The sequence below is a fragment of the Pyrgilauda ruficollis genome, unplaced genomic scaffold (genome assembly GCF_017590135.1).
Source record: "Pyrgilauda ruficollis isolate IOZ18807 unplaced genomic scaffold, ASM1759013v1 scaffold86, whole genome shotgun sequence".
NCBI lineage: Eukaryota > Metazoa > Chordata > Aves > Passeriformes > Passeridae > Pyrgilauda > Pyrgilauda ruficollis.
The window spans coordinates 3,766,205-3,780,291 of NW_024530599.1; the positions used below are offsets into that span (position 1 = coordinate 3,766,205).

Genomic DNA, 14,087 nt, shown 5'->3' on the forward strand with positions numbered 1-14,087 from the left:
AAGTACCTGTTTATTTTCATACTTGTGGCTACTTAATTAATTCCCCTTTTTGGTGAAAGTGGAGACTGAGGCAGGACAGTGCAATCACTGAGGCATTGGCAGGAGGCAGGAATAGCATTCAAACCCACTGCCTAAGTGACTCCCAGTGACAGGAATAGATACACCCTTTAGGCAAAACACAAATGAATGAAAATATTTGCAACTTGACAGCCTGGAAATATTGCATGCTCCCTGCAAATGTGTCCTTCCAGTCTGTCAGATAAAAATATTTGTGAGAGTGAAAGGGATATTTACAGAAGAGAGCTTACATATAATTATATTGTATAGAAACCTGTAAATATTTTTAATATTTTCCGTGATTTCTACTTGACATTAAATACCTCAGTATTTCTTAGGTGTCCTTGAGGTTTTTCTATATGGCTAAAAGTAAAACTTAATCAAGCTCTTCACAAAAAAATTTTATTATACCCAGTAATATGTCCACACTAGGAAATAGATTTCCACTAATAAAGTTCATGTGTGTTTAAGGTGTGATTATTTCTACTCTATCTTGCATGATATTTCTGTTTAAAGAGTAAAGTACTGAAAAGTGTTGGATTTTTTTTATTGCAAGAGAAGTTATTAGCACCAGATTATACCAGAGTCTGGCTAAACTGGATACTTAGATGATGTGTTTTGTCATGGTGCTGGAGCAGTGTGGAAATGCACAGAATTTGGGAATTATAAAAGCCTCAGAAGTGGAAGACAACCCCTCCTGCTCCAGCCAAAAACCATGAGTGAAGGGAAATGCTCTCCCTGAGCAGCTGGAGCTCGAGAAGTTGCTTATGTGAGTTGGCAAGAAATAAACTTTGTAAATCCAACGGTCTAGAGCAATACAGAAAACAACACTGAAAAGGCCTTGACCTAAAATTCCTGTTCAGAAGAAGAATGATGATGATGAAACACAATAACCTGTCTTGATTCTGCCAAGCTGTGTGGGGTTTTGTGCTGCCTGAAATAAATCACTCTTCTAGAATCCCCTTTTTTTGCAGTATCTTAAGCTGTTTGTGTCAAGTATCAGGCAGCTTGGAGGAGATAAATGTCCCCATGTGAGGGGAGCTTTAGGGAAGAATGTGTTTATTTGCTTGTGGGCAGTGTGGGACAGCAGGAATCCCCTTTAGGAGTTGGTCACATAAAGGTGGCAGAGCCTGGGAGGTGGCACTGGGGGCACAGGGCAGCCCTGTGACACCAACACGAGGTGTTCAGCAGAGCAGTGACAGCCTGCAAGGGCAGCACTGGGCAAAATCTGGTTCCTGGGACTGGAGGAGATTTGATGCCTCTTGGCTTGTCACAAACCAGCCCCTTAATTCAGCTGGCAAGATTAGCTGAGCCAGTCTGGAAAATGGGATCAGAGGATGCCCTGGACCACGGGGAGGAAGCTGAGCTGAGTGTGTGGGGTGATGTGGCAGTGACACAGCACCACCAGAAATCTGCTCCTTTCCCCTGCCACAGCTCCTGCAGTGTCCCTCTGGTCACCTGAACAGAAAGGACTTGGCAGGATGTGACAGCATGCACAGTTACTGAATTTCCATGATCCCATCAGCAATGCAGGGGAATGTTACACAGATGGAAAGAAATTCTTCTGTAGGTTTTCACAAGGAACGTTTTCCTCTTGGAGAGCCTCACCCCCACCAAGGGATCTCACTGCAGCCAGTCACTGCTCTAATGAAGCAGGGAGCTCCTGGGGGTGGCTGTCAGTGGTTATGTGGGATTCCCTGTCGTAAGCTTGCCAAAAGCTGAACTTTTGCTTTACTGCCCTCATTAAGAAACTGAACTTAGCCCTTCTGATTTTTTTTTTTTTTTTTTTTTTTTTTTTTTTTGTGATGAGACTAAAACTCCTTTCCTGACTGTTGAGTTTCTCCAGTGGCTCACAGAGGGCTGCCAGGGGAGCAGTGTAACAGCAGAGCTTGTTTGCTGTGTTCTACCAGCCCCCATGGCATTAATGGTGTTCCCTTCAGTTTAGTCTTTGATGTGTCTGGTCACTTCTGAGCCAGTGTGAAATCCAGGCATTTGCAGCACTCTGCACCAATGAGCTGCAGAACTGAGCAAGATTAACACACAACCTGGGTTTGCTTGTTTTGGATGCACACCCTGTCTGTGTGCAGGGCTCTCTGGTGTTTCCCTGAGAACCTGTGAGCTCTCAGTCTCATCTCCATGTTACTTTGGATTTTATAGGTCCTGTCACCTCCTTCCTGAGTCACACTGTCCCTGACTGAGGGTCATTTCTGTGTCACAATTATTTCCGTGTTTTCTTCTCTCTTCTTTCTTTTTCTATTTATCGTTTTGAGATGGGACACCAAAAACACCACAGAGAACCCAGCACAAGGACACAGCATTCCTTGGGCAGTAACATATGGATATCCTGTGGTTTCTTAATCCTTTGCTGATAATCCTAATTATCGAATTATTGCTTTCTCTGATGTTGCTAATCACTGAGGTGGTGGGGATTTCTGGACCTGGCTGTTGTAACTATTGTATTTTTATCCTGTCTGGGAACGTCTAGTTGACAGCCAGTCATTATATTTGAACAATTAGGATTGGTTTTCCCTTGTGTTCACCATTCTGTTTGTCCTTACAGTGTTTTCCATAGAAATATTTCCATTTAATAGCTTTAAAAAAATTACCTATGAAGCAGAGGCAAATGATCACTTTCAGTCAATTTCCAATTTTGAAAACAACTGAATTATTAAAATAAAATTTATAAATATTTAAAGATTCAATTGATTTTTGTTTTACAAATGTCCCATGCTGGGAAGTCAGAAATTAGCTTTAGAAACATGACTTAATCATGCTGCATTAATCAAGAGCTTTAATAGGTGCTGCTTTTCAGGCTGGAGGGGGAATGCTCATGCTCTTACTCTTGGGAGAAGTAACTGTATAGTGTTTTGAATGTGTATTTTCACTGTTTGGAATGTTTTTATAATCCACCTGGGGAGGAAGGTGGGCAGAGGTGTTGTCCTGCCCTCCCCACCTGTAAGAAAACTGAGAAGCTGCATTTTATATCTTTGAAGTGCAGCTTCTAGGTGATGATGTGAGCACAGGAGCTGTTCCAGCTGCCAGACCCCGAGAGCAGGCGATGCCACCCTTGTGAGCACCTGGCTTTGGCAGAAGGTGACACTGTGTTTGAAAGAGTTGCTCTGTTTTCTCAGGAGTGCAGCAGAGTGTGCAGCAGGGGAAACAAAATTCTGTTGTCTGACTTTTCCAGCAGAAGTGGAGAAACTTTTTTGACAATTGTGTAATTGTTTTAATGGGTAACACTGCAAGTCCTGTGCCACTGTACAGATTGTCACCTGCTGTGCTCATGTGTGATGCTCCCAGTGTGCTCAGTGACAAATGTGCTGCCACCAGTATCACACACAGTGGGTATTGATTGCCAGAGGTTACATTCATTTATCTGTGCCATGCTTTTTTGGTTTTTTAGGGTCTTCTTGAGAGCCATCAACAAATTTGCAGAGACAATGAACCAGAAATTTTTGGAGAACATGAATTTTGAAGTCCAAGTAAGTATTTGGGGTTTTTGGCTGAGCCAAAGCAGCAAGTGCACATTCCCAGAGCCCCTCCTGAGGCTGTGCCAGTATCAGTTCCAGACTGATATTTACAGTTTCAGACAGGCTGTGGATTTGGGTGGGGCAGGATTGGACCATGTGACATCAGAGCTGGGCTTTGATCATTTATGATAAGGCACCCAACCAGGGTATTTCCTTCTGTAACTCTGTTCAGGACTGGCAAGCAGAAAACTCTTTTTTTCTTAGCCAGCCAAGTGAATTCAGCAAGTCAATCTCAGATGTAACACAGGGAGCCTTTACAATGTCAGTGCTATGGATGTAGGACAGAAAGAGCTTAACTTTGCTGATTCCTAGAGTATTTAGCACATAGAATTTATTTTTGATCTGTTGTCTTCCCTGACAAGTCTATCCTCATCTATTTGTTTTTATTAGTTCTTTCTGTAATCATTTTTAGTTAGGGTTAGTTGGGTTTTTTGTTTGTTCAATATCATTCTGTGCAACTGAACTGTTTTGTTATGCATTTTACCACATTTGGCTTCCTTTATATAAAAATGAAAATATCTGTAGTTTTCACATTCATTGAATTGGTATTAAAATGTAAATACGCTTTTAGATTCAGGATTTGTCACTAAGTGCTGCCTGATCATGGTGTGTGAAGTTATTCTGTTTCACCCTTTACATAAAGTTCAGGGCTTTATATTTCATGGTTCATCTCACAGCTTTCAATCTGTTTTAAATGATTCCACTTGTGCTAAAAACTGCTTGGGAATTGGTCTCTTGGTCCTCAACACAAAACCCCTTGGTCCCAAACAGCTGCAGAGGAGCCACATTAGTGGTTACACAGGAAGAGTTTGAAAGACAGCACTGAAAAGAAAGGTGCAAGACTCACACTCAGTTACAGTGGCCCCAAGTAGGAAATGTAGAGCTTTTTCCAGCTTTATTTCATTAAAAATGTTTACCTGCAATAGGTGTGATTATACAAATGTATTTATGTATGATGTTAATTAAGACTTTTGAACCACAATGAAAGATGTTTCTTCCAACGAACTTAAAATAGATATTTTTAGTAAATATCCCTGTTGGAAACTCTCAGGCCCTTGACATACTTATGATACAATCTGTCCTAGGCTTTATCTGTTTATTAAGAAGGAGTTTATAACCCATTGTTCCTGTGGCACTTGATCACTTTTAACTGCGCGATGTGTCAGTAATTTTTAAAAGCAGATAACAAAGGCCTGAAAGACATCACCATGTGCAGGATACCAAAATCACACAGACAATAAAGACTGGATCTGTCACAGTTTTATTAAGGTGTACACTGCCTTTTTCAAATGAAAACAGCAGTTTGATCTGGAGCCTTTATTTCAGGTCTTTCCTGTGGCAATTCTGTGCCTCCCAAAGGGTTATCAAACAACCAGGGACATTGTGGTTCAACACTGCACCTTGTAGTTCAAGGGGATGCATTAATGCTCTTTTATTCATGACTTGTCAAATATCTGGAGGCTCTGAGTAAGGTAAACAATGTTACAATAAATAAGTGGTGCCCTGTAAAGAATTGTAATACCTTTATAGTCTTCATAAGAGACTTTAAAGTACAAAGCAAGGTGTTACTTTACTTTTCTTTCATGAATAAAAGCTCTACAAACCTTCTAAGAGTTGCCTAAATATACCTATTCAAAAAGTTGCTACTAGACTAAAAAAGGTCTGAATAGTGCAAAGCACGTTGTCCAATATCCTTAATTATAAATTTAAATTTTATTTCCCACAGTATTTTTTTATTAATGTATCTTGGCTGTAAGCAAACCTGAGCAGTGGTTAACTCAAAGTAAATGAGAAACTCCTGTACTTTATAAAATAGTCCACCTTACAGTACAGCTACTGTGTAGCTGTATTTCTATTTTTATTTACATTCCTATTAAAAAATAAGAATGGGACAAAGAAACTTGCTTTCTCTATTTTGAATTGAGAGAAAATTTGGAAGAGTGTAACTTTCATGTTTGTTAAGAGCTGCAGCCTGATAATCACATGGGCTGTTGATCCCCATCTCCAGCCCCACACATCCCAACCCTCAGGTGGCTTTGGGGCAGCTCCCTGAGCCCACTGCAGGAGGAGCTGAGTGGGCTGGGGAGAATGGAGATGCGAATCAGTCAGAGTGTTATTTAAAATAAAAAGATGCCACACCTTTGTAAACAAGTGCATGATTTTTACTGTTTGCAGGATGGTGTTCTCAGATCAGATTATTAAGAGCTAGAGCAAAATCTTAATTAAAAGAAAAATTTGAAAAGCTGTTTAAAGCACAGGAAAACAGATCTGAGGATTTTCACTTGGCTGAGTGGCTGCATGGCAATAAATAGTAGACAACCAAAGCAAACAAAGCAAGTCAGCTGTGAAGCAGCTGAGCATCTAAGAAAGTGTGGTTTAAATCTAGAGAGATGCAAAGAAGAAATTTTTTGCTACTCTAGCTGAGCTTGTTAAATGGAGAAAAAAAAAAAAAAAGGGTTCCTGGCCTCGTTCTTGTTTGCAAAGCAAATTGCTTTTTCAATTTCTTATGTGATTCAGGTAGCAGAGAAAGAGGTGTTACCATTTAGGGCCATTTAGGGAAAGGATGTGCTCTGTCTGATCAAGAGTGGGTCCAGTTCTTCAGTTTAGAGCTCAGCATTGTCTTAAAGCCATAGGTTCAGTGCTGAGGCTGCTGGATAGAGAGAAAAATCCCAAACCCCTGCCCAGCACAGCCGTGAAGTGCTGTTAAATTTCCTGCCCTAGCACAGTCATCCCTCAGATCCACCTTTCCATTTTGGCAGGGAGCCCTTCCCTGTCCCCAGAGCTGTAACGCCGAGGTTGCCATTGCACTGGGCAGGCAGCAAGGGCCACAGTGGGCCTTTGGCTTGGGGATCTTTGTTCTTGGAGGTAAAAAAATCAGCTGATATCTGAGGTTTTGTGCCTGCTGGGTGGGGGGTGGCTCTCCTTGGTTTGGGTTTTTTTCTGGGCTTGCACACAGAGGGATGGATTCAGTACATCAGTGGCACTCAGAGGTCGTGTCCTGCAGAGATTCTCCAGTGTCAGCATGCATCAAAACCTAACACAACAAAACCAGGTCTGCCTGGAGGGCTTCTGTTATGGAATATTTACTGTTGTGCTGATAAAACAAAGCTGTTAGCTGCAGAGGAAATAATTTTACAGGAGAGAATAGAGTGAAATTTCATTAAGTGATTGGCCAAAAATAAACCATGAAGTAGGAGTGAAGGAGAGCTCCCAATATTCATGGTGCCTACAGTACAAACAGGGACAGAATCTTGCATAATGCATGACTCTGCATTCTTCAGTACTGAACATAAACTGGAACATGAGGATTTAATGCACAGAAATCTGGAGTTTCAGCAGGAATTATTGGAATAGGTAAAAGCCCTCAATATTTAGCAGTTTATATTCTATTCATGTTCCTGGATTTGAAACAAGTTATTTTCTTGTATTTATGTGAGCTATAAAGAGGTTATGGTAAATATTGAAACATGTTATCTGGAAAGGCAGGGAATATTTTCTCACTCCAGGATTCTGAAGAAAGAATTCAGCAGTTGGCCTGTCTGAAGCAGTTTAGCAGCTCCTGCCTTGGCACGTGCAGCTGGAGCAGCTGAGCTGGCAGGTGTCCTTCCAGGTACACGTTCAGAGCTTGCAAGGAAAAGTCAGAAGGCTTACAATTGTGGAAAGTACTCTAGCTTAAGAGTGTATTTGACAGATAGGAACAGAATACACACACCCATTTCCAACCAAGACAGTTCAGGATGACCCTATGGAGAGAATATAAGGAGATATATTGATAGCATAGAGGAAAAGAAGGCAAGCAGGTCTGAGGTTAGACTTTCCCCTGAAGACCATGACAATCAATGTCTTATTGCTCATTTGACTTCGATGTTGCATTTCATGCCAACAAAAAGCTGATCAGTGTGATTGCAAATTGCTTATTTTTTTCTTTTCCATCTTTTTGTTTGTTTCCTCCCAATATTATTTAAAATAATATTCCCAAGGGTTCCCTTAGTTGATTGCAGAGCTATCTCAGGCAGTGTCTGCACACTGGTTCCCCCAGCCAGGACCACATGATGCAGTTTTATGAGGATTTGTTGTGGGCTGCCTTTGATGTTTCCTTTTCTCTGGAGGTGGAGAGTGCTGGTGGTGTAGGGCTCATTGTCAGCTTCTCCTGGAAAAGACAATGGAAATTCAACCACTGGCATAACATCCAGTCTTAAATGGTGTGTCAGTGTTGGGATTTCTGCTGGTTTGTATCAGTAACAGTTCTTTAGGGATTTGCCAGTTTCAAATGAGAAGATTGGACACCATGTCCAGACCATTGCTTTTAGCTGGGCTTTTGCAGATGGATTTAGGATGCAGGAGTTGAGATAGGCTCTTTAGAAGGGGCTTAACAAAGAAACAAAAATCTTAAAAATTGTGGAATATATTTTGGAAAAAGTGTTCCCTGAAGGTTACCCTGGTGTCTTTGGTTTAATTGTAACAAAAACTACTTATGCAACACATTCATGGTATCCTCAGCAGCTGTCTGAGAAGATGCCATCTATGGTAAATAGGACGATTCCAGGATGATTTTGTTTCTGCTGGGAGCTGATGTCATTGCAAGGTGTTACCCTGTCCAGGACAGAGCATTTTTGCTCTGCTGTCACTGTCACCTCCTGGCTCCATCACCTTTGGTTTGGAGTCTTGCTCTGCACAGGAGGGGTTTCCATGCAGGAGGGAACACACCTGCCCTGTGACCATCCCACCCTTGGTGCCACTGGATTCCTGCCTGGCTTTGGAGCAGGATTCCTTTGGGAATGTCCCTGCTTGGAGATGGCAGCATCTGACACCTCCAGGGTGACCAAACCCAAACCACCCTCCCACAGCTGCTGCAGAGCCTCTGCTCTGGAAATGCAGCGTTATTGATTCCTGCTCCTCCCTCCCTTCCTCCATTAGCACTACATTTACAGGGCATTAGAAAGGATTATAATTCTATATCCATGCTGTGAGAGCGATTGTAATTCATACATTAATCACCTATGCCTCAGAATTCTATTATAAAAGGCATAGTCCAAAATCTAATGTCAGTCTGATTTAAAAGAAAATGCTTATTTTTGTGTTTTCCTACCCTTCTTGCATGAGCTATGCTCCATTAATAACTCAGCAGTAATGAAATGTATGTCAACAAACACACTTCACAAACAGAATTGTGCAGCTTATTTTTTATGTTAAAGTCTTCTTTTAGAAACTCCAAAATCAAAACCCTCAGGGCATTACAAATACACAGGGGGAAAATGCACACTGCAAAAATCTATGTATGACAGACAGACATTGCAGAAACAATGCAGAGGTCAATAGGGAATGAAACCACTGGGAAATTTAGCTAGAATTAACTATACTGGAAATATTAAAGTGTTATATTTTTAATATAACAATATTTTAAAGTGTTATATTTTATATCATACTCTGCATTTGAAAACGATCAAATTACAGAGTTTGAAGTTCATATTTGATCCTTTCACCAGCAAGTATCAGTTCTCAGAGGTTTGTAAAGGAAGAGACTGCAGCCTTTGCTCCTGGATGATTTTTTAGGATAACTAACAAATCTCTTCTTCGTGAGATGGCTGGAAATTTCCTGCTAAATTAATTCCACCTTTTCCAATTCGACAGATGTCCAAAACACCTTGGAATGCTATTATGGGGTTAAGAGAAAACAAAACGTGTCTCATAAGAATAATTTTTGCATTTTTAAAATCTGTTTCCATATTATTTTCCTTCAGAGAGAGACTACTTTGTCTCGTAGAGTTTTAAAGTTAGTTTTGGTGCTTAAATCTTGTGAGCCCTTAATTTGAATATGCTATTGAAGGGAAAAGGATCCCATTTTTTCAGCCATTTTGAAGTACTTTGAGGATGGATTGAAAAGTTTTTTATAGATAAGGAGATTGAGTCTGTAGGGTGTGTCTCTGACAAAGGTGGCACTGAGCTTGCAGCTATTAAATGAAATAAGAGACCATTTGGGAATAAGCCTTCATTTTTCTCCCCACAGTCTAGAACAATTCCAGGAATTTTCCATTTCACTGCTGTAAATTGACACATACAGAGTGTGCGCCCTGCACACCAATAAACACAACTTCTCAAGGGGCTGAGAACTCCACATTGGCCAAAATAACCTCTTAAAATATTTGGTGAGAGAGTGAAACAGGCCTTTCAGGGCATAAATAACTTTTGTGCTGCTGAGCCAGGCTGTGCCTTGGCTGCAGAGCTGGGTTGGTGTTGCTGGGCACAGCCTCCAAGGCAGGGATCAATTAACAGCAGGAGCATCCTCAAATTATAGAGGATGGCTGAGAATTGTATTTATTATGGGAAATGTCTGTGGTTCTAGGTGTGGTTTTGTGTGGTGGGATCTGGTTTTCCTGGTTATTTGCACAGTGGAGTTTTCCAGGCTGCAAAGGGCAGAGGCCACTAAAGTTTTTGATGGAATGTTTTGTTTCCAGGCTGTTTAGTGTGAGTTCCCAACCCACGCTTGTATTGCACCATACAAAATGAAGAGCTCAGTCCTGGGTTTTGTTCCATCCTTTGAACCATCACTGAATACATTTCCCATTGCCTTCTGCTCTCTCACTGAGCTCTACCACTGGTTTTAGCTACAGCTGCATTTTTAAGTGTTTAAAGCTGCTGCTGACTGCCTAAAAGCTTCTGAAAATTGTATTTCCTTCCTTAAATTTGTGTTTCCTAGGGAAGTTTCTCTTTTCCCTTTCCCTTTTTAGTGTGTGAGAAGTGCTTGGTTTTAATTGTCTGTAGAACAAATAATTTGCTTTCAGGAATGAAGGGTTGTGCACTGTAAGCTCAGAGGCTTTTTGTCTGCTTCAAGTACAGACTCAGCGCTATCAGCTGTTATTTAGGGATGTATTTTGTCCTTCTTTCATGTGGAGAGCTCTTCACAAATTACACTGGAATTTCATACAAATGGCTCTTGAATTAGGATCCGAAGAGGAGGCAGGAGATGCCTTTTGAAGTGGTGCTCAAATGCAGTGTAATTATAGGTGCCTTAGCTCCAGTTTGGTAAGCTCCACCAGCATGTAACATGTTCCCCCAGTCCTGCTCTGGTTCAGGGTTTAGTCTTGTTGGCCAATGGATCTCATGTGAATCTTGTTCTTCGCAATATTTGTTCAGCGGCTCTGTTATTAGGAGCAAATATGTAGTAGTGGTTATTAAAATTCATCTGTCTTGCATTTCTGCTAATTGCATAATACTAATGATGTACATCTCTGCATAATGTAAAAATATCATATTGCTTGCATCGTTTGGTTTCATAAATTATTCTGCATTATGCATCATTGAATATTATTCCTGCTTTCCTCAAAATTATTATAATTTCCTTATATTCAATTTACAGCTGTGGAACAACTATTTTCATTTGGCTGTGGCTTTTATTACCCAAGATTCACTACAGCTAGAAAACTTTTCTCATGCAAAATACAACAAAATCCAGAACAAGTAAGCAGAATATATCCTTTATCTTTAACTTTGTGGTAAAATGATAAAAAAGGTAATGATAAAAATACCTTTCATATTCCTTTCCTCCCAGATATGGAGATATGAGACGTTTAATTGGCTTTGCTATCCGTGACATGTGGTACAAACTTGGTGAGTAGCAAACTGAGCTTCTCTGCAACTGAAACTGTCACATAATGTTTGTTCCATTGAAAAATATCTGACATGAAGTGCTTTTGTAAATATTTCTGGTATTTGAACTTAAAATATGTTTTCACTCCTGTGATTAAGCTTGGAACCAACATGAGATACAGTTGGACCACTGCCAGTTTTGTATTTAAAAGAGAACTCAGAACCTTCTCTCAGACATCAAATATGACTGAAATCATCTCAGAACCTTATTTTGCAGGACTGAGACTGGGTGAATTTTCCCTGACAAGGTTACTGCTCAGCCTGAACCTATGATTCTGCAAATTAGGAGACAGATTTGAAATCTGCTTGGATTGAAATTCCAAAAAAGTTTTCACATTTGTCATTCAGCCAAGTTCTGCTGCTCCTCCTTTGAAAGTTTCTCATTAACTCCTTTGGGATCACTTCTTATTAACAGAACTTAGGTAGAATATTCATGTTATCTTGCAAAATTTTGGTGTGGCATTCACATTGACAATTCAGACGGCACACACCAGAGAGGAACATCAGACTCAGGCACTCCTTAGTATGGAACAAGTCTCACCTGTGTTGAAGAGAAGGTTTTTGTCTCCTCACAAGGTTCAGGCAGCACTGACACTGTCACAGCTCCTGGGTTTGCTGCTGCTCTGCTCCATTTACCAGCGTTTGAGCCACGCCTGGGGCCTGGCTGAGCTCTGCACATTTGGGTGTTCGCTGTGCCTGATGTAACCCTGGTGCTCCCAGATAATTCAGCGTGGGGTCAGCAGCTGGGTTCTGTGGGTGGTGTTTCTGTTACTGCTGCTGATTTTGGTGCATTGGTTGGTTTGATTCATTGTTGCGATGTCTAATTTAATTCTAAAAGTCAGTCGTGGTTTTCTCCTTCATGGAAAGGTTATTCCACATTTAGATGTCCTGCTGGTTGAATTTGGGAACTTCTTAGGGTAATTTATTACTTTCTACTCTAAATATTTATAAGGAGATGTCAAAAACTTGAAAAATTGAGTTCTTCACTGAAAATATCAACTCCTCTGGCATTCCTGCTTATTCCTGGCACTGCATTCTGGCACCTTAGAAGGAGACAGTGTCCATTCACATGCCCCCAGTTTTGAGAGGAAATGAAGTGACTGAGTTGTAAGACTTGACCAACACAGATGGATTCAACATTAATTTAAATAATTGCAGCTCCTAGATGTCTTCCTAAAAATGTGCAGTTTGCTTTTCAAATATTCAATTTTTGGTTTTGTTTCAGGCCAGAATAAAATTTGCTTTATTCCGGGGATGGTTGGGCCCATCCTGGAAATGACTCTTATTCCAGAAGTTGAGCTACGAAAAGCCACGATCCCAATTTTCTTTGACATGATGCTGTGTGAATATCAGAGGACAGGAGAATTCAAAAAGGTAATTAAAAATGCTCTGTGTGAAAATACATTTAAATGTCATGTGCTCAGTATTTCTGGTAGATGTTTGTCAAGTGAGCTTTTCTGACTACACAAAGTGAAATCCCAAATATTAAGAACCAAGGAAACAGCAAGTGTAGGATCTCCAGAGTGACTTAGTTTGACTTAGGCAAAACTTGTTGCATTGACAGCAAGAAATAGATGGAATACCAAAGAGGGGCCCAGGGAGATTTCAAGATCTTAATCCAGATTTTCAGGATTTTACTGGAAAAGGTTCTGAGCAGCAAGGCTTGCATTGAAGTCAGCCCTTCATTAAGTAGGAGATAGAATTAAATGACCTCTAGGGATCCTCTATAATCTAAATATTACCTTATCCCCCTTCCTTGTGACATAGGTATTGGTAAGCCAAACTCCCAGGTTTTAATACAGAGTATCTGACAGGAGTAGCAGTGAATAGTTAATTACATATTATTAGATTTATCAGGAAACTGTGCCTTTTTAAATATGTATTGTGAGAAAAAGAACTCACTGTGGAGAACTGAAATCCTGGAGTGTTTTCAGCAGCCATTTTGAAAAGGAAAAAGAATTTTTAAGTCACTACTATGAAATACTTTTGATTGATGGAATAGAACTGGGGGTGGTGGGGCAAGGCACTAGGGATTGTAATCTAAATTTCCTGCCACTGCTTGCTGTGTCTGCCTGGGCAGTGGAATATCCATCCCTGTCTGACATCTCCATTCTCCTCCAGCTCTTTGGGCATGGAATCACCTTGTTCTGTGTTTGCACACTGCCTCCCACAGTAAATTATAAACTGGATATTCAGCTCTGCAGTTACACAAATAATGAATTCAGAGCAATCTGTGTAAGGGAAAATGACAAACAAAAAGGCATCATTTTAGACACATGTAAATATAAATATCTTGTATACCCAGCTATGTTTAATACTTTAAATCGTTTGGGGCATTTCTGTGTCAATGAAGTGTGGAACAAATGAGCAGATGGAATTTCCATTTTGGTCTGTATTCCACAGTGCAAAGCTTTTGGTTCAAGGCCAAGATTAAAAACCACTTTGTTTCTGTGCATCTGTTCCCTCTGTGTCCTGATAGTCCTATATTTGCCTTCTTAAAAATGTTTTCCTGCTCGTGGCTTATACCTCATCTCCTGGGAGAGACACAGAGATCTGTGCAGCCCAGGAATCCTGAAACCCATCACTCATCCTGCCTGATTAACAGGAGCAGCAGCCTGGGAGCCTGGCACAGGGAGGCCAGGCACTCCAGTGCCCACTGAATCACTTCTCCTGCCATAAAAAGAAGTTTCAGGTGGTATTTTACAGTGCCAAGGAACAAGGACATTGGGTTTATTGCAGCTTAAGGAGAAGGGGGAGTTTTCATCAGATGGTGCAAAAACTATTTCATAATTGAGCAGCTGAGTCTCACTGGGCTCTAATGTTCTGCTTTAGGAATTGTGATCATTTGCTCAT

The 14,087-nt window shown here is 40.7% G+C and overlaps 1 protein-coding gene across 1 annotated transcript in view; it reads left to right on the forward strand.

The window, feature by feature from the left end:
• Positions 1-14,087, forward strand: part of DOCK2 (dedicator of cytokinesis 2) — a 157,022-nt gene that overhangs the window by 109,035 nt on the left and 33,900 nt on the right. Inside the window, exons 30-33 of the mRNA XM_041487999.1 lie at positions 3,461-3,539; positions 10,945-11,045; positions 11,137-11,195; positions 12,460-12,608. Of these exons, the coding sequence (XP_041343933.1) occupies positions 3,461-3,539; positions 10,945-11,045; positions 11,137-11,195; positions 12,460-12,608 (388 nt within the window). The remainder of the gene's footprint in view (positions 1-3,460; positions 3,540-10,944; positions 11,046-11,136; positions 11,196-12,459; positions 12,609-14,087) is intronic.